The sequence below is a fragment of the Mytilus trossulus genome, chromosome 3 (assembly GCF_036588685.1).
Source record: "Mytilus trossulus isolate FHL-02 chromosome 3, PNRI_Mtr1.1.1.hap1, whole genome shotgun sequence".
In the NCBI taxonomy this organism is placed as follows: domain Eukaryota; kingdom Metazoa; phylum Mollusca; class Bivalvia; order Mytilida; family Mytilidae; genus Mytilus; species Mytilus trossulus.
In genome coordinates, this window is record NC_086375.1 from 92,888,895 (window position 1) to 92,912,491 (window position 23,597).

Sequence of the window (23,597 nt, forward strand, 5' to 3'; positions counted from 1 at the left end):
AATTAAGATAAAAACAATATGAAAATAGAAATATATATGTACCACATTGCAAATCAGTAGCCAGTATTTTAATATATTTATTAATAACGATAAATAAATAGGTATGATCATAATTTTAAATATTCAGATCAAAAATAATTTCTATAATATGCAATTATTCTAATAATAAAATGTTTTACAAAAGACAGTAGCCCAAACCACAAGTTACATTTAATAAATACTAAATCTATCTTTCCTGTGCAAAAAAAATCATACCAAAAAAATGATGTAGGTTATAACATATTATTTCTATTCAATTGATATAACACTGAAATGGTGCCAACTTTGTAAAAGTGTCCTACAAAATAATTTTAGACACAGCAATTGGTGTACTTTACTTGTTTTTTTTTTTTTAACAAATTCATTTATTTGTAGTACATAATCACATATTCTATTATTGCACAATTAGTATTAAACTTCCTAAATGATAAACAAAAACATTCTCATAATGAGCATCATATATAGTTTGTCATTTATATCATCTTTTGAATATTTTGATATTATATATCAATTTTAGGAGCAAATAACATTCAGACAAAAGCATACAACTCCAAGGAAAATTCAAAACGAAAAGTCCTTTATCAAATTGCAAAATTAAAAAGCTCAGACAAATATAAGAAATGGAAAACAACTGTCATATCCTGCTCTCCTCAGCTCTACATCTGGAATCATTGTGAACCTGAATGGAATGATTTGTAACCTATAAGATTCATTGAGGAGTTACATATAGTACCAATGAGGACCTAATTCATTTTTGTTTTCTTTAAATTGACAGTAAAAAATAGTTATGAATAAAAACTGTGTTTTCATGCTTTGACCATTGCTTGAAAAACAATCCTCATATAATTTTGTTTCATATACACAAGATTAAACATTATCATGGTTCAACAATAATATTTCTGAACAATCTTCATTCATATATGATACTGTTTGTATATTATTGTAGCATGACTTATTTCAGTACAATCATGTGTGTTTAGAATAAAACTATGTATATTATGCTTTAATGAGCTAATGAAGCTAAAACAACCAATTGGTTTAAGCCAATATTTAAAAAAATGTGCTCTATATTCCTAAATATATTTGAAAGTAAATCCTTTTCAATCTCATACACTGTTCTGGAGTTCTTGTAATACTTTTTACAATAAATCATTTATATATTATAAATACAAATTGAGTTCACAATTACCCAATATTATAAAATACATAAAAAACTTTTAAAAAATATAACATATACTTTAAACATTAAAAATCACCTCATGCAAAACCTTTTATTCTAAATAACCCTTGGTATTGCAAAAAGGACACCCACAACCTTTTTGGTCATTTAGTAACCATTAAATATAGATATGAGAGAGAAACAATTAGATCAGGTACTTGCACTGAAATATGAACACTTTCTGACTTACCAGCTAAATTATATGCAAATTATTTAATATAACTGTATTTGAAAATTTCCAAACCTCCTTGACTCTTATCATACAAGAAATATGACTGATTTATACAACAAAAGCACTGTTCTGTCAGAAACAGCACATCTGAGTTTTCATTTCTACTTTGTAAAAGCGACAATACACATTGAGCAACATTAAATATAACACAGATACCATTAATTTCCCTAGAACTTTGGTTTCAAATACTGTGGATTCATTTATTTTCGTGGGTATCAATTTTCGTGGTTTTACTGAAGTCTGCATACAAGCCTATACAAAATGAGTTATTCGTTGGATATATAATTTCGTGATTCACTTATAACCATGAAATCCACAAAAATTGGTATCCCACAAATAGTAATGAATTCATAGTATACATGTATAGAAACACTTAAAGAATGAGTTTAACCAATGAACACAAACAAAATAAATAAAAATCAAATCTCATAGTGAAGAGCAGTCATTAAAGTTTATTAAACTCCACGGATTCTCGTCATCGTTATTAAAAAACATCAGTGAAGTTTGTAGAATTAAATGGAAGAGTTGAAGACTGAAGACTACTAGATGTTGTGTCAAGACTGTTCAATATCTGTGTAACCTTCTCTATAACACTGTTATTTAATTGAGTAGAATTAATTGTTGTTGGTGAACTTTCTTGAATTATATCACTTATAGCACTATATACATCATAAACTACAGCGAAACCAAAGTACAATGGTATAAGTAACTGTAATGGTCTCATGTACCCAGGAATACGAACGCAAATTTTCTGTTGTCTGAAAAAAAAAATCAAAAATTAAATTTACTAAACATTTTTTAGTTGTACATGTAATTGGTTTTAAAAAAACTTCTTGGTACTAAATTTTGGTATCTATCAAAATGTTAGAGAAAAGAAGTTAAATGTGAATAAAAGAAATTCATTGTGGACTAAATAAATTCTCTTTTTTTCTTTTTTTGAGGCACTCTTCAATCTGTAGCAAACATTTTTTACACATGTTCCTTAGCAATTATAGATAACCAATACTGTAATCGTCAAGAATGTATCAGGCTTTGATGTTCTAAACTAGCAAAACATGTAAAATAGGGACCTTAATAACATTTGAAGTTTACAATACTTCTGTCATGTTTTATTCAGTAAAATTTGTAGAGTTATAGAGTAAAAATCTGGCTATGATTTTTTTTATTTGAATTTTATTATTTGCGTCATGTCATGCCATAATTTCTTATAAGAAGAAATTAGCAACTTCGGTTAAAGGATGTATGTAATAATATAATAATAAATAAAACTTACAATGTATATTTCTTCCTTGCACTAAGCATCATAAGAAATGTAAAAAATCCAGCTTGTAAATTAACTGTTAATGAGGAGTATTTTTCCAACATTTCTACAAAACCCTGGAAAATAAATATCGATTATTAGCACTGTGTGTTTTAATTTTAGAGCTTCCAGCTGTGTAACATAAAAAATAAACAGGAGTAAAATAACACGTTCAAAACTTTGGTTAATTATGAAAGAATCAGCTGTGTCCACTCATTTGGTTATATTGTACATTACATGATTTTATCATTTGGACAATGAAACATAAATCTAATTTGAATTGTTATTTTTTTTTAGTCTTTCAGTAACATAACAGGTAGAAATAGACCAGTTTGATGAAGAAATACTTCATGCCACACACTTGATTCTCATTATAACATGGGTAGGCCTTATTTATTCCATATCTTTATATTGAGCAGTTACAAGGTGTAAAATATTGACAAATCTAATGCTTACCCATGTTAAAATGAGCATAGAGCATGGCATGATAGAATTATTTTGATTCTAATGATAAAATTCAGAACTTTGGTTAATCCTACCATTCCTATAATAAACATTCCAAAGGCAGCCATTTTCATTTTAGGAAGCCAAAACATTATAAAACATCACAAGTTTCACAATAAAAATTGAGTAAATATGCAAACTTACTCAAAGAAAGATTTTATTGCAACATGTTTAATAAATGTACAATTTTCTGGAAGGACAAAAGTAAATATCTTGAAATTAAAATAAGGGCTTACTTTGATCATTTCTAGAATTTTTATATTACTTTTTCTTAGTTTGATTCAAACAGTATTTTTTTAATTTGTTATAATTTTGCATTTGAATTAGAAAAATGTTTGAAACACAAATATATACTTTATGTGTACATAATTAACTATAGAAAATTTTGAAAAAAAAACATATTTGATTAAAGGATCAATTTATCTATAGATCATAACTTTTACTTTTCTATCATTGAATATCCTTTGTTATTAAAAATATCAACCGTCATGATAATTTTTGTAAATTGGCTGAACAAAATCTAGTGTACTTACTCTTGGATCTAACATGGCTACTACAAAAACAATACTGAACAGAAACAGGGAAACAACCTTATTACACACACTGAAATATAAAAATATTTATTACACTTACTGAAATACAAAATTCTTTTTTACACTTACTGAAATATCAAATTCTTTATTACACTTACTGAAATATCAAATTATTTATTACGCACACTGAAATAAACAAATCCTATTATCACATATTGTAATAAATACATTCGGTTTTGCATTTTGTAATAACCTCAAAATTGCCTGGGGCAAAACAGAGTACGGGTATATTGGTTATTGTGCCCCAGTGACAACATTAGGTCCGAAACTACTTGGCCCTGGTTTCATCCCTCAATCCATATGGGAGTCTCTGGATGGTACCAGAGCCAATATGGAAAAGGCCATGTTATAATATATACTTAAGCAACATTCCTGAATACAGTTCTATATTTAAAGAAACAGCAGGCAGTATATGATTTCAGAATATAGATTTAAGAAGATGTGGTATGAGTGCCAATGAAAAGACTCTCCAACCAAGTCACAATGAGTAAGAGAAAAATTATTATACCCAGAACTTGGCTCACATGGAACAGCAAGCTATTAAGAACCCAAAAATCATTAAATGACAAGTTTAAAACTATTCAAATAGGAGTACCTGCTTTTGTAGTGTCATACTTAAGGAACAAGTATACTCTAAGAGGCAATTAAAGGTATATTGAAATTTTCAGGGCAAGTAAGGAAAGGTACAGATTTGACATGAAATGACTGCCCTCCCTTTTTTTCTCACTTAAAACAAAGTAGCCATTAATGCTTGAAATTGCAGAATTTAACATAGTCAGCAATAGGGCTATGGATTAGTGGTTTTGTACCTAAGAACAATTGCTTCTGAAAAGATAGAATTGGTGGTTTCAGTCAAAGAAACATTTTTGCTGATTAGGGTCCTCATCAAATAACTTGTGTTTTTTTTTTTATTAGTACTTGATATCTACTCATGTTAAGATGCATAGTTATCTAAGCTAAATTCATATTACAAATTAATCTCCATTACAATTATGGGGATCGAGGTTTAAACCATATTACATACCATTCTCCATTACAATTATAGGGATCTAGGTTTAAACCATATCACATACCATTCTCCATTACAATTATAGGGATCTAGGTTTAAACCATATTACATACCATTCTCCATTACAATTATAGGGATCTAGGTTTAAACCATATTACATACCATTCTCCATTACAATTAAAGGGATCTAGGTTTAACCATATTACATACCATTCTCCATTACAAGTATAGGGATCTAGGTTTAACCATATTACATACCATTCTCCATTACAATTATAGGGATCTAGGTTTAAACCATATTACATACCATTCTCCATTACAATTATAGGGATCTAGGTTTAAACCATATTACATACCATTCTCCATTACAATTATAGGGATCTAGGTTTAAACCATATCACATACCATTCTCCATTACAATTAAAGGGATCTAGGTTTAAACCATATCACATACCATTCTCCATTACAATTATAGGGATCTAGGTTTAAACCATATCACATACCATTCTCCATTACAATTATAGGGATCTAGGTTTAAACCATATTACATACCATTCTCCATTACAATTATAGGGATCTAGGTTTAAACCATATTACATACCATTCTCCATTACAAGTAAAGGGATCTAGGTTTAACGATATTACATACCATTCTCCATTACAATTATAGGGATCTAGGTTTAACCATATTACATACCATTCTCCATTACAATTATAGAGATCTAGGTTTAAACCATATCACATACCATTCTCCATTACAATTATAGGGATCTAGGTTTAAACCATATTACATACCATTCTCCATTACAATTATAGGGATCTAGGTTTAACCATATTACATACCATTCTCAATTACAATTATAGGGATCTAGGTTTAAACCATATTACATACCATTCTCCATTACAATTATAGGGATCTAGGTTTAAACCATATTACATACCATTCTCCATTATAGGGATCTAGGTTTAAACCATATCACATACCATTCTCCATTACAATTATAGGGATCTAGGTTTAAACCATATTACATACCATTCTCCATTACAATTATAGGGATCTAGGTTTAAACCATATGACATACCATTCTCCATTACAATTATAGGGATCAAGGTTTAAACCATATGACATACCATTCTCCATTACAATTATAGGGATCTAGGTTTAAACCATATTACATACCATTCTCCATTACAATTATAGGGATCTAGGTTTAAACCATATTACATACCATTCTCCATTACAATTATAGGGATCTAGGTTAAACCATATTACATACCATTCTCCATTACAATTATAGGGATCTAGGTTTAAACCATATGACATACCATTCTCCATTACAATTATATGGATCTAGGTTTAAACCATATTACATACCATTCTCCATTAAAATTATAGAGATCTAGGTTTAAACCATGTTACTTCCTTTTCTCCATTACAATTATAGGGATCTAGGTTTAAACCATATTACATACCATTCTCCATTACAATTATAGGGATCTAGGTTTAAACCATATGACATACCATTCTCCATTACAATTATAGGGATCTAGGTTTAAACCGTATTACATACCATTCTCCATTACAATTATAGGGATCTAGGTTTAAACCGTATTACATACCATTCTCCATTACAACAGATCTTCTTTGATTTATACGCTGACTCTTTATCTTTTGGCCATAAAGATTTCATCAAACCTGTCACTGAAAATAAACAAACTAATGTTAATTCACAAAATACCTCAACATAAAGATTTCATCAAACCTGTCACTGAAAACAAACAAACTAATGTTAATTCACAAAATACCTCAACATAAAGATTTCATCAAACCTTTCACTGAAAACATAAAGATTTCATCAAACCTGTCACTGAAAACATAAAGATTTCATCAAATCTGTCACTGAAAACATAAAGATTTCATCAATCCTGTCACTGAAAACATAAAGATTTCATCAATCCTGTCACTGAAAACATAAAGATTTCATCAAACCTGTCACTGAAAACATAAAGATTTCATCAAACCTGTCACTGAAAACATAAATATTTCATTAATACTGTCACTGAAAACAAACAAACTAATGTTAATTCAGAAAATACCTCAACATAAATTGTTGTGATTTTAGGATATACTGTATAGAAGTCGTGCTGAAGGAATTTAAATGCAAGATTTTTCTTTTAAAGATTCCTAAGCAATTAAACTTTTAGCAAAAATAAAAACATGTTTTACATACAAGCTTCTTTGTTTTGCATAAACATAGCAATTCAACAATACAATAGAATAGGATAAAAATGTTTCTCCTGCTTTACTGACCATTGACTCTATGTGGAAAGTCTTAAAGATAAAGGTTTTACTACAAGTATCACATTAACATTTTTAATGATACGTGATAATGAAGTTAATGTCAGATTTATCATGTCAGATAGACCCATTGCTAATGGTAATTGAAAAACTGATATGACAGAGTTAAACTGGTGTAATAACTTAACTCCATGTAGAGGAGCACCATCTTACCTAGCAATAGAATTTACAAGTATATAGGACAGCTCCACAAACCAGACATGACAGAGTTAAACTGGTGTAAAAACATAAATCCATTAATAGGAGCACCATCTTACCTAGCAGTATAACTTACAGGTATGATAAAGGACAGCTCCAGTAACGATTCATGACAGAGTTAAACTGATGTAATAGCTTAACTCCATGTATAGGAACACCATCTTACCTAGCAATATAACTTACAGGTATGATAAAGGACAGCTCCACTAACCAGACATGACAGAGTTGAACTGATGTTATTAATTAACTCCATGTATAGGAAAACCATCTTACCTAGCAATATAACTTACAGGTATGATAAAGGACAGCTCCACAAACCAGACATGACAGAGTTAAACTGATGTTATTAATAAACTCCATGTATAGGAACACCATCTTACCTAGCAATATAACTTACAGGTATGATAAAGGACAGCTTCACTAACCAGACATGACAGAGTTAAACTGATGTTATTAATAAACTCCATGTATAGGAACACCATCTTACCTAGCAGTATAACTTACAGGTATGATAAAGGACAGCTCCACTAACCAGATAACTTACAGGTATGATAAAGGACAGCTCCACTAACCAGATAACTTACAGGTATGATAAAGGACAGCTCCACTAACCAGACATGACAGAGCTAAACTGATCTAATAATTTAACTCCATGTATAGGAACACCATCTTACCTAGCAGTATTACTTACAGGTATGATAAAGGACAGCTCCACTAACCAGATAACTTACAGGAATGATAAAGGACAGCTCCACTAACCAGACATGACAGAGCTAAACTGATCTTATAATTTAACTCCATGTATAGGAACACCATCTTACCTAGCAATATAACTTACAGGTATGATAAAGGACAGCTCCACTAACCAGATAACTTACAGGTATGATAAAGGACAGCTCCACTAACCAGATAACTTACAGGTATGATAAAGGACAGCTTCACTAACCAGATAACTTACAGGTTTGATAAAGGACAGCTCCACTAACCAGATAACTTACAGGTATGATAAAGGACAGCTCCACTAACCAGATAACTTACAGGTGTGATAAAGGACAGCTCCACTAACCAGATAACTTACAGGTGTGATAAAGGACAGCTCCACTAACCAGATAACTTACAGGTGTGATAAAGGACAGCTCCACTAACCAGATAACTTACAGGTGTGATAAAGGACAGCTCCACTAACCAGATAACTTACAGGTATGATAAAGGACAGCTCCACTAACCAGATAACTTACAGGTATGATAAAGGACAGCTCCACTAACCAGATAACTTACAGGTATGATAAAGGACAGCTCCACTAACCAGATAACTTACAGGTATGATAAAGGACAGCTCCACTAACCAGATAACTTACAGGTATGATAAAGGACAGCTCCACTAACCAGATAACTTACAGGTATGATAAAGGACAGCTCCACTAACCAGATAACTTACAGGTATGATAAAGGACAGCTCCACTAACCAAGAATGAGACTGTTATACTGACTACTATGAATGATTCAACCAACAAAGACACCCAGGTATATTCTGGATACTTCGTTCTAATTATCTGGAAAATAACAAATTATAAAATCAAATTGCTGGTCATTTAATACATTTACTTAAATTGAACACCTTTAGCAGTTTAAATCACTTTAACATCAGCTATCATGCTTCTCAATGATCAAATGAGGGGTTATCAATAGTATTATTCCAGTAAATTGTATGGTTAAAATTCCTTCAATTATGTTCTCACTTATAAGGTTTTACTTATGTTTAAGAGAGGTTATATTTATTATTGTATTGTATTAGAAACTTGAGGCCCTTAAGAACCTGTGTCTCCCGCCTTGGACTATGTGCACATTAAACAAAGGACACAGATGGATTCATGACAAAATTGTGTTTTTATGATGGTGATGATTGTGGACAAGTTTGGCTAAATTTGACTTAATACTTTCAGGAGAAGATTTTTGTAAAAGATTACAAAAATTTACGAAAAATTGTTGAAAATTTACTATAAAGGGCAATAACTCCTTAAGGGATTAATTGACCATTTTGATCATGGTGACATATTTGTAGATCTTACTTTACTGAACATTATTGCTGTTCACAGTTTACCTCTATCTACAATAATATTCAAGATGATAACCAAAATTGGCAAAATTTCCTTAAATTTACCAATTTAGGGGCAGCAACCCAACAATGGGTTTTCCGTGTCATCAGAAAATTTGTCAGATTTGCTCTAAATGCTTTGATTTCAGAGATATAAGCCAAAATCTACATTTTACTCCTATGTTCTATTCATATAGCCATGGCGACCATCTTAATTTGGTTGGCTGGGTCACCAGACACATTTCAGAGGAGAAGATTTTTGTAAAAGTTAACACCAACAGACAACGACGACGGATGCAAAGTGATGAGAAAATGTATGTATTTATTGATTATAAGAGCTCAAAAAGCTTGAATTGGTAATTTTTATGAAATTTTGCCAATTTCAGTAATGATCAGCAAAGTAAGATCTATAAATGTGACATGACGACTTTAAATAAAGATTTTGATTGATACCACCAATAATGACTGTGCCTATTCATATATTTCAACTGTTTTTATCTGTCAGTCTATACTAAGAATACAACTGAATTACAATCTTACCTCTGTTAATGGAATGGTTGATATCTCTCCTAATGATTTGGATCTGTAATCAGAAACATCTTATTTAAATATATTGGTTCAAGTCATTGACCTTATTAGTAAAACGTCATCATACCACTATTCAGTGTACATGTTGTCTGCTCTATGGTCAGACTGTTGTTGCTTTGACACATTCCCCATTTCCTTTCTCAATTCTATGTTGTTTATGACCCTTTTTTTATATAGCTTTACCTTTTGCAATTTTATTGACATCACTTTCAAACTGAAAGTGTTGTAGGCAAAATAAGTTATCCCCCTTTGAAATAATGTTTTTGAAATAATGTCAACATAGCTGCATAAAATGTTAATATCATATTGATGGTGTGACCTTCAAAACATTGTTGATAGAAGTTAAGTTTGTTGAACAAATTCTAAACAGAATAAATCCTTCACTTTTCACTTTCAAACATTAAAACAAGAATGTGTGGTACACAGATTCCCCACTTACTCTATCATTTTCTATGTTCAGTATACTGTGAAATTGGGGTCAAAATTCTAATTTGGCATTATAATTAAAAAGATCATATCATAGGAAACATGTGTACTACGTTTCAAGTTGGTTGGACTTCACAAATTCATCAAAAAGTACCTTGATCAAAAACTTAACCTGATGAGGGACAGACAGACAGATGGACAGACTGATGAACAGATGGACAAATGGAGACAGACTGAATTAAAGAACCTTAGTGAGCACGCTCACATACCCCACGTCCCAACATTGTCATTTGAGAAATTAAATAAGTGTAAGAAAAAAAAATTAATATAAGAAAAATTAACTTCCTGCCAATATGCACATCTAAATAGTATGTCCTTATCATCTACAAAATTTCATGAAATTCTGTTTTGTGGTTTCAGAGGAGTTGAGATGACAAACTGTTGCAGAAGTACATTGAAGCAAATAAGTTCAAAGAGGCGTAACTCCTAGAAAAAAAATTGAATCGCAATTTCCTGTCGACTTGCACAACTACATAGTATGTCCTTATTATCTGAAAAGCTTTCGTGAAATTCTGTAGTGCGGTTTGAGAGGAGTTGCGATGACAAACTGTTGCAGTAGTACATTGAAGCAAATAAGTTCAAAGGGGGGCAACTCCTAGAAAAAAAATTGAATCGCAATTTCCCGTCGATATGCACAACTACATAGTATGTCCTCATTTCCTGAAAAGGTTTCGTGAAATTCTGTTGTGTGGTTTGAGAGGAGTTGCGATGACAAACTGTTGCAGTAGAACATTAAAGCAAATAAGTTCAAAGGGGCGTAACTCCTAGAAAAAAAATTGAATTGCAATTTCCCGTCGATATGCACAACTACATAGTATGTCCTTATTATCTGAAAAGGTTTGTGAAATTCTGTTGTGTATTTTGAGAGGAGTTGCGATGACAAACTGTTGCAGTAGTACATTAAAGTAAATAAGTTCAAAGGGGCGCAACTCCTAGAAAAAAAATTGAATCGCAATTTCCTGTCGATATGCACAACTACATAGTATGTCCTTATTATCTGAAAAGGTTTCGTGAAATTCTGTTGTGTGGTTTGAGAGGAGTTGCGATGACAAGAAACAGGACTGACGGACAGACTGACGGACAGGTCAAAAACATTATACCCTCCGCAACTCGTTGCATGGGGTATAAAAACATAATACTAATAAATGGGACATAAAAATATATATATATATCAATTATTTAAAGATATAAAATACCTTCTGTAGAGAAAACATACTTTTTGTCAACTTGGAAAAAAATTAAAACTTTTCCACAGCACCTACCTTGCTAAAGATATATTACTGTGACAAACGCCAGTTTTACAGGGGAATGTTGATGTCTGTGGGACGATGTCCAGCACTGCCCAGCACCTACAAACAAATAGAACAAAACTTTACAAGAGTTCACATGAAATATTCCTGTGCAAGAACAACAAAACTGATATAAAACATGAACTTGTATCCCATAAATACAAGAAAGCCAGGTTAAACTTCTTATGAGCACACTTAATCATTCCTAAATATATAAAGTTGAAAGGATGTCTAAATTAAAAACAAATAATTTCAATATTCTACCAAAACGTAGTTTATATAATATTTTTTTTCAAAAACATGATAAAAAGAAGGGGTCACTTGATCTCTTCTTCATACGTTAATTAACTAATCTGAATTATTAACCTTTAAAGATTCTACATTTGAAAAACAAAGGTAAAAAGGTATTGTCTTAAAATTAACCTTTTTTTCTCTACAGAATATTTTACAATACTATGCAATTGTAAATTTTATAAGAAATCTATACACATAAATAGGGGTACAAATGTATTCACAATGAATTTCTGCACAATAAAATAAATGGAGAATGTGTCCCAATGGACTCAGATGATGCCCCCACTTGCATACAACATAATAAAGGGACATAACTCAAGAACAATAAAAGTGACCCTACCCAAATATGTCCTTGATCCAAGTTTTGTGGTAATAAGTATTGTGTATAGGTTTTATAATGTTTGATTTAAGGCAAACTTAACTTACAAAATCGAAACTATTTTTTTTTATTTTTTCCATTTTAAAAGGGGCATAACTCTAGAACAGTTAAGTGAGGCAACCAAAATTCAAACTTGATCTGTATTTTGTGGTAATAAGCATTGTGTTTAAGTTTCATATCATTTGATTGAGGTAAACCCAAGTTAGAGAATGGAAACCAATTTTGGGATGTATGACAGGGGCATAAAAAAAGTGTAAAGGTTTTTTTTATATACCAGGGTACCTGAATTTCATAATAGGTCTTTTCGACACAGATTTTACAAACTTACCATAAAACATTGAGGACCATACATGTCAGAAGGCCTAATATCACAGACAGACGAAAGTTCTTTATCTGAAATTAAAATCAAATTGATAAATGTTAAGAAAATATTTGTTGCTATTTAAAGGCATTTTTTAATCTTTCTTCAGGAATGTTATGAAATCAAAAGAAAGTATCATCACTGAGATAGGTTTATTGCTAATATTTATCCATCCTGAATTTGAACACTTTCACTGAATTATTTAAGAATCTGTAAGAAATTCCTATATAGACATTTTAAAAAGTGTTTAGCCAAATAAAACTCAAATACTAAATACAGTGCAAATATCTAAACACAAATGAACATGTGTATTTCCCATGAAAGATATGTGTCATCTACAGACTCTACATAAAATACAGTAATTGGCAAAGTTAAGAAAAACTTAAAAAATTATTCAAGTATAAAATAATTTAGAATTAAAATAGTAATGTCCTGTATAAGAATATGAATGTTTTGTTTCAAGGAATTGTTTATTCATATAGCAGAAGTGATCCTTACATGTCACATGATCCTTACATGTCACATGATCACTAAATGTTGCAATGCAACAATTATTACCTGTTTTGCTTCTGGTTTTACTTTTGTATACATTAATGGCATTGTGTTTATAACACCACCTAGAAAGCATATAACAATTATTAAATATAATTTATTTGATTCATACTTTAAAATAATTAAAGGAACTTATCAGACATAAATTAAATAAACAATATTAGGTCAATGTCAGGAAAATATAAACTTTTTTGTATGAGACTGAGAAACTAGGGAAGGGAGAGGTTCTACCTAGCCCTTACCCAGTTTTGCACAGAGTACAAAAAAGTTTATATTTTAATGACATTGACCCAATATTATTTTTATACTGCAACTAAAATGAATACATTGATAGCTTTTAAATGTTTAACAAATGTCATCCCTTAATGGACCCCTGATTGCGGAGAAAGTGTTCCATGATGAAACTGACATTGCACAAAATAAAGCTGAGTTACTATATTTAGGAAATAAACACAACTAGTTGTAGTATAATATCTGCTACACCAAAGGAAAGAAGAAAGAATGAATTTGTTACTATAATTTGTTTGTACTGAAAATTGATGATTTTATCACTGCCAAGTTTGATACAGTGTAGGTTTCACAAGAGTTCAATATGTACATTCACTGTATCCTTAGCTGCCCTTAATCTTTAGTAGATACTCTATAGAAAATACCTTAAGCTACGGTCCCCATGAGGAACGGATAATACTCTATAGAAAATACCTAAAGCTACGGTTCCCATGAGGAACAGTTAATACTCTGTAAAAAATACCTAAAGCTACGGTTCCCATGAGGAACGGTTCTCCAGTGGCTTTAAAATCATCCAAGATTTCTCGGTTGACTTCTGATCCAACAATAAATGTAATTATCACCTGAAATTATCTAAATAATGTATTATGTTTACAAAAAATGAGAGAAAATTCAGGTCAAAATTACATTAAAAGATGTTACGTTGTTGAATACATAAATAATTTTTCACATATTCTTTCTAAACTTTTCACATTTTTAAGGTTATGATACAAAGAAATGCCTAAATGGTTTCAGTGTTATTTCTTTTCCATGATCATATTATACTCTTTTTTTTCACAATAGATGCAATCTTGTTTTACATTGTCTTATCAGGGCCTTTTATATCTGACTATGCGGTATGGGCTTTGCTCATTGTTGAAGGCCGTACGGTGACCTATACTTGTTAATGTTTGTGTCATTTTGGTCTTTTGTGGATAGTTGTCTCATTGGCAATCATACCACATCTGCTTTTTTTTTTTTTATATTTTCTCAATATTGATGCATATATTTTTTAAATATCTATGTAAAGATGACATACTGATTTTTACGTTTCTTTTTTATCATTATTCAGTGTAATAATTTTAATATGGATGGGGAAAAGGTTCTTCAAAGGAAAATGTTGTACAACTTATTATGAAAGTGTACCATTATAATTTTCTAAAAGACACATAGAAAATTTAAAATGTTAAAGATATTTTTCAATGCTTGTATTTAATATTTTTATTTTTTTTACATTTATTCATAAATAGTAATATACTCTTTATTTTGATTAGAAAAGGAAGAATATATGCAAGTGTTTATTCCAAGTTTAGTAGCTATTTGACCTTTCTTATCTTAATTTAAAGGCAAATGAAATGTCAAAAGTTTGTGAAGGTCATTAAAATATCGTTTAAACTTCTGTAAGTCATAAAACGCTTAATTATATTCACTAAATATCCTTAAGGTGGTATCTAACACTACAAAGAGATAACTCTGTAAAATCAGATAAACGTTTTAATGACATTGTATTGTTTAGGGAATATTAAGCTAACTTAGCTTTTCAATGATCAAAATTAGTGTTTGTCAAACTGCTATATAACCAGTGTAATTTTTCTGATAAAATGCTTGGTTCAATTATTTTGAAATTTTTATATTTTTGTCAAAGGGTCAAAGTAAATACTATGTAAAAAAAAATTATGAAATTTAAACGAGACAAATTAATTTTATTGAAGGTGTTTGGTACCACCTTAAATCAGTATTATGCACTATCCTAAAATCTGGAGTGATAACATAGATCCATGCTGGATAACAAATAAATTATCAACTTACAGTGCCTAATAAAAGTGATCCTTTAAAGAAAGTTAAAACTGAAACAACTGGCTGTACTAACTGCAGAGCAAAAACAACAGCAAACGTACAAATCCAAACAAACAAAGGTATAACATAACGGAAACTGAAATAACAAGTATACCTTATTTAACTACTGAAAAATAAATAATTATTAAAGTAGACAACAGCTTTCTATATTATACACATTGTTCTCTTTTAAAAATATTCAAATTTCACAAATAATGAAATATGAAATAATAAATCATTATAATATAAAATTCAGCTAGTAATTAAGTTTATATTACTATAAATCAAATTATTTTATACATTGTTTTGCAAATATTTTAGCAAGTTATCAAAATGTACAAGTACCCATTAATTATGGTACCTTCAGTTCTCCACATATTCTTAATTCTCTGAGACTTTAATAGCTTTAAGTTTAGTATAAAAAGTTAAATTAACTAAGCTTTGATAATAAACATTTTATAACACTTTTATGTAAGTCAATTATTTGACATGAACTCAAACTAGTTTTATCTGAGATCCTATGTAAGAGAAGTTCCAATTTAACGCTCTAAACTAGCCACTAACATCTTTCAAAGCACTATTTTACAAATATTTAAATCAACAATATCACTAGCTATCGGTTACAATCCATGCTTTAATGTCGCAATACAGATACAAAATGCTTTCTGTAACAAAAGTACTAAATATGACTACTCAAACATAACTCACATACAAACAGTACATTCTATCACAATACTTACTCAACTCCAATAACTTGTGCATACGCCTCACTTCCAGCTAGAGCATAACTTATCAAAAACCCAACACTGAAAAGTAAAATGAATCAAAACATTTAAACCAGCTGCACTTTTATGCACCTGTCCTAAGTCAGGAACCTGTTGTTTGTTGGTGTGGTTCATTAGTGTTTCTTAATATTTTAGTTGTAGATTAAAATATTATTTTCCTGATTGAATTGTTTTTCACAAGTCGTTTTAGGGCCTTTTATGGCTAGCTGTTCTGTGTGAGCCAATGCTCCTACTGCAGACTGTACTTTGACCTTTAATTGTTTACTTTTTATTGTGAATTGGATGGACAGGTGTCTCATTGGTAATCCCACCACATCTTCTTATTTATATTATAGCATAACATTGATTTTTTCATCAGACCCTCATTGTACAAATTATAGATAAAAGCTTTAGATGAAACAGACTTGAAATGATTTGTGGTACTGTAGATTCAGAAATTATTGCGTGCATTTATTATTGCGATTTTGTAATTTTGCACTTGAATGCGATTTTAATTTTTTACGATTTTGAGAAAAGTCATGCTTAATTCAGTTAGAATATTACAAAATGCGAGTTTTAATTATTGCGTTTACATCTCAGTCGCATTATTCGCAATAATAAAAACCTCGCAATAATTTCTGAATTTACAGTATCAATTATTTCAGGTTGCATGGATTAGATGCAATCAGCAGTCATTTAACTTTAAGGTATCAGCATTATCTATATGGCAGAATGGGAATTATGCTTGCTTAGAATCATTTGTTCATTTTGTCAGTCTAATTGAAATAAAGGAGCAAGGCAAAAACAAATGCACATTTGATTCCCATTGGAATGAAAACTGTCTGCTTAAAAACATAATGATGATTTCAGCATAACCAATGATTAGTGAAGATTTTAATAAAATTAGTTTTACTCCTAAAAACAAGATACAATGTATTTCATTCTGCATCAGCTCTTGGTTTATCATTTGTGAAAAAGTTAAACTAATTCTTTCAAACAGTATTTAAGTTACGAACCAGGAATACTTGAATATTTGTTTTCTATAATGGCAAAGCTGGTGTTTCAAGTTAATTTTTAAATTTTTAATAAAATTAATATTTGTACAGAAATTATGGCTTAATGTTTTCTGACCATGCATTTTAAGATGTTATAAAATTAACTTACAATTGTAAAAACAGTATGATTTCAAAACACTGTTTGAATCCACAACCTAAAAATAAACTTCCTAATGTATACAGACTGGGTGATTCTACTTCTTGACCTTTAGGTATGATCACATGACCTGCCAGTACAGGACCTGAAAAATATTTCAAATTGCATTATTTTTGTTAAGATGAAAAATAAACGAAAATTTTACAACTGCTAAGGAAATTAAGTTAACTGTCAAATATCCTTAATGTAATATTTAAAGAAGCATAGAAAAATGATTTTTTTACACCAATGGCAGATTTATCACAAGGGTCTTGATGGAGTTTACAGACTAGAGATTAATGTGCCAATACTACAGACAAAATAGATGATTTTAGAAAATAAAACGAAGACTAGATTCCGTATGCAGTGACATGCAAAGTATGTAACCACTTATGGAAGTTTTCTTCTCAGTTTCAAAATAAATAATTTCATCACTAGTATACATTGATAGGGGATAAATTAAGAAATTAGAGGTCAATTGCGCATGTGTGAAAAAAGAAATGTCGACTTTTCTTTCTCTCTTGAAAATTGATTTTATAAAGGAATAAGATGGACTAAAACGGAATTCAACATGAACAATTTAAGTGATTTATGTGAAAGGAACTGTTAAATTTCTATATGAGTCCAAAAAAGAAAGCCAAAAATCCAAAGAAAAGGAAAAACACGAGTGGTCAAAATGTAAGTGTTCATTCAATATCCCATTGCTAACTCATCAATCAGTTTCCCACAGAATTATTTCTGCATTGCAATATTCCTAAAACTAATTAAATGATTGTTGTTTGCTTAATTTCTAGTGACATCCATATAAATTACCATATATTTCATATAATGCAAAACTATGTCATCATTCTTTAACAAAAAAATTACTGATTTATTCTACGGTTTAATGTTTACAATAAACCTATATTTGAACATCTTCCCCTTACCAGATCTACTGTCCATAGGGGCCATTTCATCACAACTCTCATCCTCTAACATGTCATTTAATGGAACCATCTCCTCCTACAAAATATTCACTTTTTAGATAATTAGGTGATATATGTGTTCCAACAAAGATTTCATTTCAATAATAATAGAAGGGTTCCACTGAGGATATTGGAAGGCGAGTCCAGGGACTCACCAATTTTGGGCAAGGCCAGTCCAACAGGGAGAAGATGAAATTAAATTGTTGTTAGTAAAATTTCAGTCCCTTGACCATGGTAACCATGGTAACAACAGAGATTAAGGAAATGAAATAAAAAAATCCTGTTATAAAATAATGATATATGTGCTAAATGAATATAACATTTACAATTTTGATGTCTCTTTGGTCCCACAATTTTGAAAATTATATAGATTTTCAGGAGTCCAGGACTCACAGGCTTGCCCTATTGAGAACCATGAATTATTACAATATGAGTGTTAAGAATATAAAACATTATCTTTTAAATTATAATCCTTGGCTTACAATGAGCCCTATCAATATCAATAGACAGTTACTGATTATAGTTTAAGGTTAAGAGTAGTTGTTGTGAAACTATCAAATGACTCATGAAAAGATCAATCCAAAAATGTTTCTGCACTAAATTGTTTTTGGACTTTGATGAAATAACTTTTCCTTACATTCTACCATACCTTATGAGATGTTCCTGAATTTTGAGCAGCATAGGCAATCTGTAGTAGTTCTACAAAGAAATATACCAAGAGGACCTGGAAAATAGAAAGTAAAGATTTAAGTCAAGTAAGTATCATAACAGTATGGAATTCAATTAGGGAGTTAAAAAACATTTTTTTATGCCTTTCTGCAAACTGAAGATAGAAAATTGTCAAGTAAGTAAATGATGTCTTTTTGCATTTAATATCATGAATATGCTGTACTTCAAAGCAAACCAACAGAAATCAACCAATATAAACCATTAATTGAAAAGGTGCAAGAATTATATCTGTAAAATTGATTACAGGGAGAGTTAGACTTATAAAAAAGATAAACTTTAAATTACTGAATAAGTGAAAGAATTATACCTGTACAACTGATCCCAGAATGAAAGAAACAAGGAAAGGGTATAATCCTGCTCTTGACAGGGTCACAGGTAGTCCTGTAAAAACAATCTATATCAAGGACTTATGTTATGAAAGTATACTGTAAAGGCAAAAATACAAATTAGCATATGCATTAAAGTAGTAATGAAATAAGCAACTTTAACATAATGCAACCATATATAAAGAGATTTTATATATCATGTCTTATAGTATGGATTCTAAATGTTTTCTTAAAACATGTTACCAAAAAAAATGATGTGGTGTGTAAGAAAATGAGACAGCAACTCACCAATACAAGAAGTCCAAGGACTTACAAACTGTCTTCAATCCTTTAAAAAAACATGTGAGTTCTTTCTGGTTTTTGTTTGGTACATTGCACAGATTTTAGTTTTCTATGTTATGTATGTCATTTTGTATGTAGTGTTTTATGGACTTTTGTCATATTTTTTTTGTCTTTTAGCATGGCCCTGTTAGTTTGTTTTTTTACTTCTTATGATTTTCAACAATAAACATGGTAAACATACACATGAATATAAATAATTCTGATATTGGGAACTTTTTATGAACATGGTGAAGAAATGAAAAATGCAAACAAATAAAAGAACAATCAATAAAGATTTTCCTCACATGGGACAAGTATATATGGATTAGTAATTTCTCTTTATAATGGCTCAATATATATGAGAAATATCTAATTTATAAACTATAATAACACAAATCAGACTTGGGCATTGGGCTACTTTGTGTAATGGTCTAACCCACTGCAGTCTCCTTTCAAAGACCATCCAATCAGACTTGGGCATTGGGCTACTTTGTGTAATGGTCTAACCCACTGCAGTCTCCTTTCAAAGACCATCCAATCAAACTTTGGCATTGGGCTACTTTGTGTAATGGTCTAACCCACTGCAGTCTCCTTTCAAAGACCATCCAATCAAACTTTGGCATTGGGCTACTTTGTGTAATGGTCTAACCCACTGCAGTCTCCCTTTCAAAGACCATCCAATCAGACTTGGGCATTGCGCTACTTTGTGTAATGGTCTAACCCACTTCAGTCTCCTTTCAAAGACCATCCAATCAATATGTAGCATTGTAAACTAATGTACAGAAGGCTCACTGGCATTGCAGTAGTTTATTTAAAAGCCTTAACTGTATGCCTTACCCGTGGAGTAATTGCACTCTTTGATTAATCAGCAGTTGTTTGACATGTCTTTACTTACCTAGAATCCCAACTCCTAAAATGGTAGCAATGGTAACAAAATCTGAAGAAATAAAGCACTTATCTGATAATACATATAATACATGATATAGACAAAAAATAATTAAATTATTTGGATAAAATGGACTATAAGTTCAATTAAAGAGAAGTTATGATCAGTTAACAGATCTTATATTATGTAATCAGCTGTTCAGGTAAATACTTCTAATTCTCTGTATCCTGTCAACAAGTTTCAGAATTGATTGTAATGACTAACATGACTAATGTGTTCTAAAATTGAAGATAAAGTTCTATCAAAATTTATAATTAAAAAAAACCTGCAATATCTACAAACTAAACATTTTGGTGAATATATATCTGATCTTTTCTTATTTATCTGAAACAATCTAGCCTGTTAAATATTCAAATTTATAAACCCACACATTGGAGAGTTGCTTTTATTTTATTTTTTTTGCAATGGGCTCTCTCTGTAATTAAGATAACTTTATTTGTTTGTAAGATAAAGAAAGATATTTCATTATTTTGAATAATGCTAACAATGAAACAAACCTACATAATTTATCATAAACTGCTTGGGAACAACCCCTGAAACTGAACATGCTGAAAGTCTAATGTTATTGAAAATAAGACGATCAACCCTTAGAAAAGTTGTTCCAAAAATGAATTTTCCACCTTTTCCATTGTTTTCTGTTAATAAGGCAAAGTTTTCCGTTTTCATAACGGAACCCCTTGTCCGAGAGACTGTCCCTCTGTTAAAGGATATCCCTTATTTACGAATTAAGGTTCATGTGGACCCTATGGAAACTAGAAAATGCCATTCTGCCCTAATTTACTTTAAATTCAGTGCAAACCAAAATACCCCTCTATAGAGGGATAATTTTATCCCTCTAAAGAAGGATTATCCCTCTGTAGAGATATAATCACCATACAGGGGGTTTGTTCCCAACCTGTAAAGGGGGTTGTTCCCAACCTTATAAAATTCCCCCTAAATTTTGACTTACAACTTTGTAAATATACAAACATCGTTGCATGACGGCCATTCTTATAGTTCTGTTTGTTACCCATGTTATAATCTTTCTAAAACTACTTTCAAAATTTCATTTCGATACCAAAATACTCTACAATATTCAGGGAGATGTAAAAGTAAATTTTGTTTGACGTTGCAACATGGGCGCAGACATTTTGAAATTGTGTAATAGCCAAAACCCATTCCGGTTTTCGGTTCCGGTTATTAATGATAATAAAAGTAATGATTATTTAGATAATGATAAATTAATGATAATAATCATCGTCGTGATCATAAAATAGATAATAATAAACAAAAGAAATCGATGCAAGTTAAATAATTTTTCATTATCATCTACATCAGCATCCTCATCCTCATCATCATCCTGTCATCATCCTCAGGCAAGTTATCCTCGCACTGAGTCCTCAACATCACTGAATAAAATTGAGAAAGGAAATGTTGAATGTGTCGAAGCGACAACAACCCGACCATAGAGCAGACAACACCCGAAGGCCACCAATGGGTCTTCAATGTAGCGAGAATTCCCGCACTCGTAGGTGTCCTTCAGCTGGCCCCTAAAAAAATATGTATACTAGTAGTGATAATGGACGTCATACTAAACTCCGAATTATACACAAGAAACTAAAATTAAAAATCATACAAGAATAACAAAGACCAGAGGCTCCTGACTTGGGACAGGCGCAAAATTGCGGCGAGGTTAAACATATTTATGAGATATCAACCCTCCCCCTATACCTCTAGGCAATGTAGAAAAGTAAACGCATAACAATACGCACATTACAATTCAGTTCAAGAGAAGTCCGAGTCCGATGTCAAAAGATGTAACAAAAGAAAATAAATAAAATGACAATAATACATAAATAACAACAGACTACTAGCAGTAAACTGACATGCCAGCTTAGACCTCAATTAAACTGATTGAAATATTATGTCTTCATCAAAACACATCATCGAGCCAGCTAACCGAAAATGAAAATATAGAAAGCACACATAAAGTAAGCACAACACAAACATCTCAAAACCAATTGTGCATGCAATCTTAAGCAATAAAAAAAGCACACGCACATGGAAATAGCAATTATATGATTTTGAAATTTAAATAGATATAGGAAGATGTGGTAGGAGTGTCAATGAGACAATTCTCCGTACTAGTCATAATAATGAAAGTAACCCATTATAGGCCGGAGTACGGTATTCAACACGAAGCCTTGGCTCACAACAACAGTCCTGAGCAAGCTATAATGGGCCTCTAAAATTAATATTTAAGCCGTAAAACGGCAGTCAACTTGAATGGAAAACCAACAGTATAGTCTGTATAAAAAAGCGAAAACGAGAAACTCTTATGAACCACATCAACAAACAACAACTACTGAACATCCGATTCCTGACTTAGAACAGGTGCAAACAATTGCAGCAGTAACGAGTTCTGAAACGATCTGAAAGTCACGTGATAAGCTGAACATGTAGATCAACTCTATATTTCCATACAAAAAGAGATAATATTTAATTTGTTATTATCCAATACCACCGAAGCAGGACACTGAGTATAAAGCCATATGTATTTTTTTTTCAACTGAAAATATCTTCACTGAGTATTATGACTACAATACGAGTATAAACTAAATTGCCTCAATAAATATGATTATTTAAATCAAGTCAACGCAACGTAAAAATATAAGCCAGTTTGACCTTTCTATGCGAGGCCGCTATACAAAAAAGAAGATGTGATATGATTGCCAATGAGACAACTATCCACAAAAGACCAAAATGACACAAACAT

At 30.9% G+C, this 23,597-nt stretch overlaps 1 protein-coding gene across 1 annotated transcript; it reads right to left on the minus strand.

Annotated features, from left to right (window-relative positions):
- Positions 1–59: 59 nt before the first annotated feature.
- On the minus strand, positions 60–21,972 carry LOC134712874 (uncharacterized). The gene is made up of 18 exons (XM_063574857.1): positions 21,792–21,972; positions 20,792–20,833; positions 19,557–19,630; positions 19,170–19,244; positions 18,482–18,557; positions 17,529–17,661; positions 16,341–16,406; positions 15,574–15,697; positions 14,249–14,348; positions 13,504–13,562; positions 12,913–12,977; positions 11,885–11,971; positions 10,089–10,131; positions 8,892–9,006; positions 6,517–6,598; positions 3,828–3,897; positions 2,764–2,867; positions 60–2,248 (listed from the first exon to the last, which is right to left on the minus strand). The coding sequence occupies exons 1-18, from the start codon at positions 21,853–21,855 to the stop codon at positions 1,975–1,977; spliced, it is 1,653 nt and encodes a 550-aa protein (XP_063430927.1). The 5' UTR covers positions 21,856–21,972; the 3' UTR covers positions 60–1,974.
- Positions 21,973–23,597: the final 1,625 nt, after the last annotated feature.

What these genes read in the sequence shown, in the direction of transcription:
- LOC134712874 (XM_063574857.1), bottom strand. Translation starts at nt 21,855, where the DNA reads ATGGGTAACAAACAGAACTATAAGAATGGCCGTCATGCAACGATGTTT. An exon ending in TTTAGGAGTTGGGATTCTAG is followed by an intron (nt 19,631 to 20,791) that starts GTAAGTAAAGAC and finishes TTGTTTTTACAG; the next exon opens with GACTACCTGTGACCCTGTCA. An exon ending in GCACAAGTTATTGGAGTTGA is followed by an intron (nt 15,698 to 16,340) that starts GTAAGTATTGTG and finishes TTGTTATTTCAG; the next exon opens with TTTCCGTTATGTTATACCTT.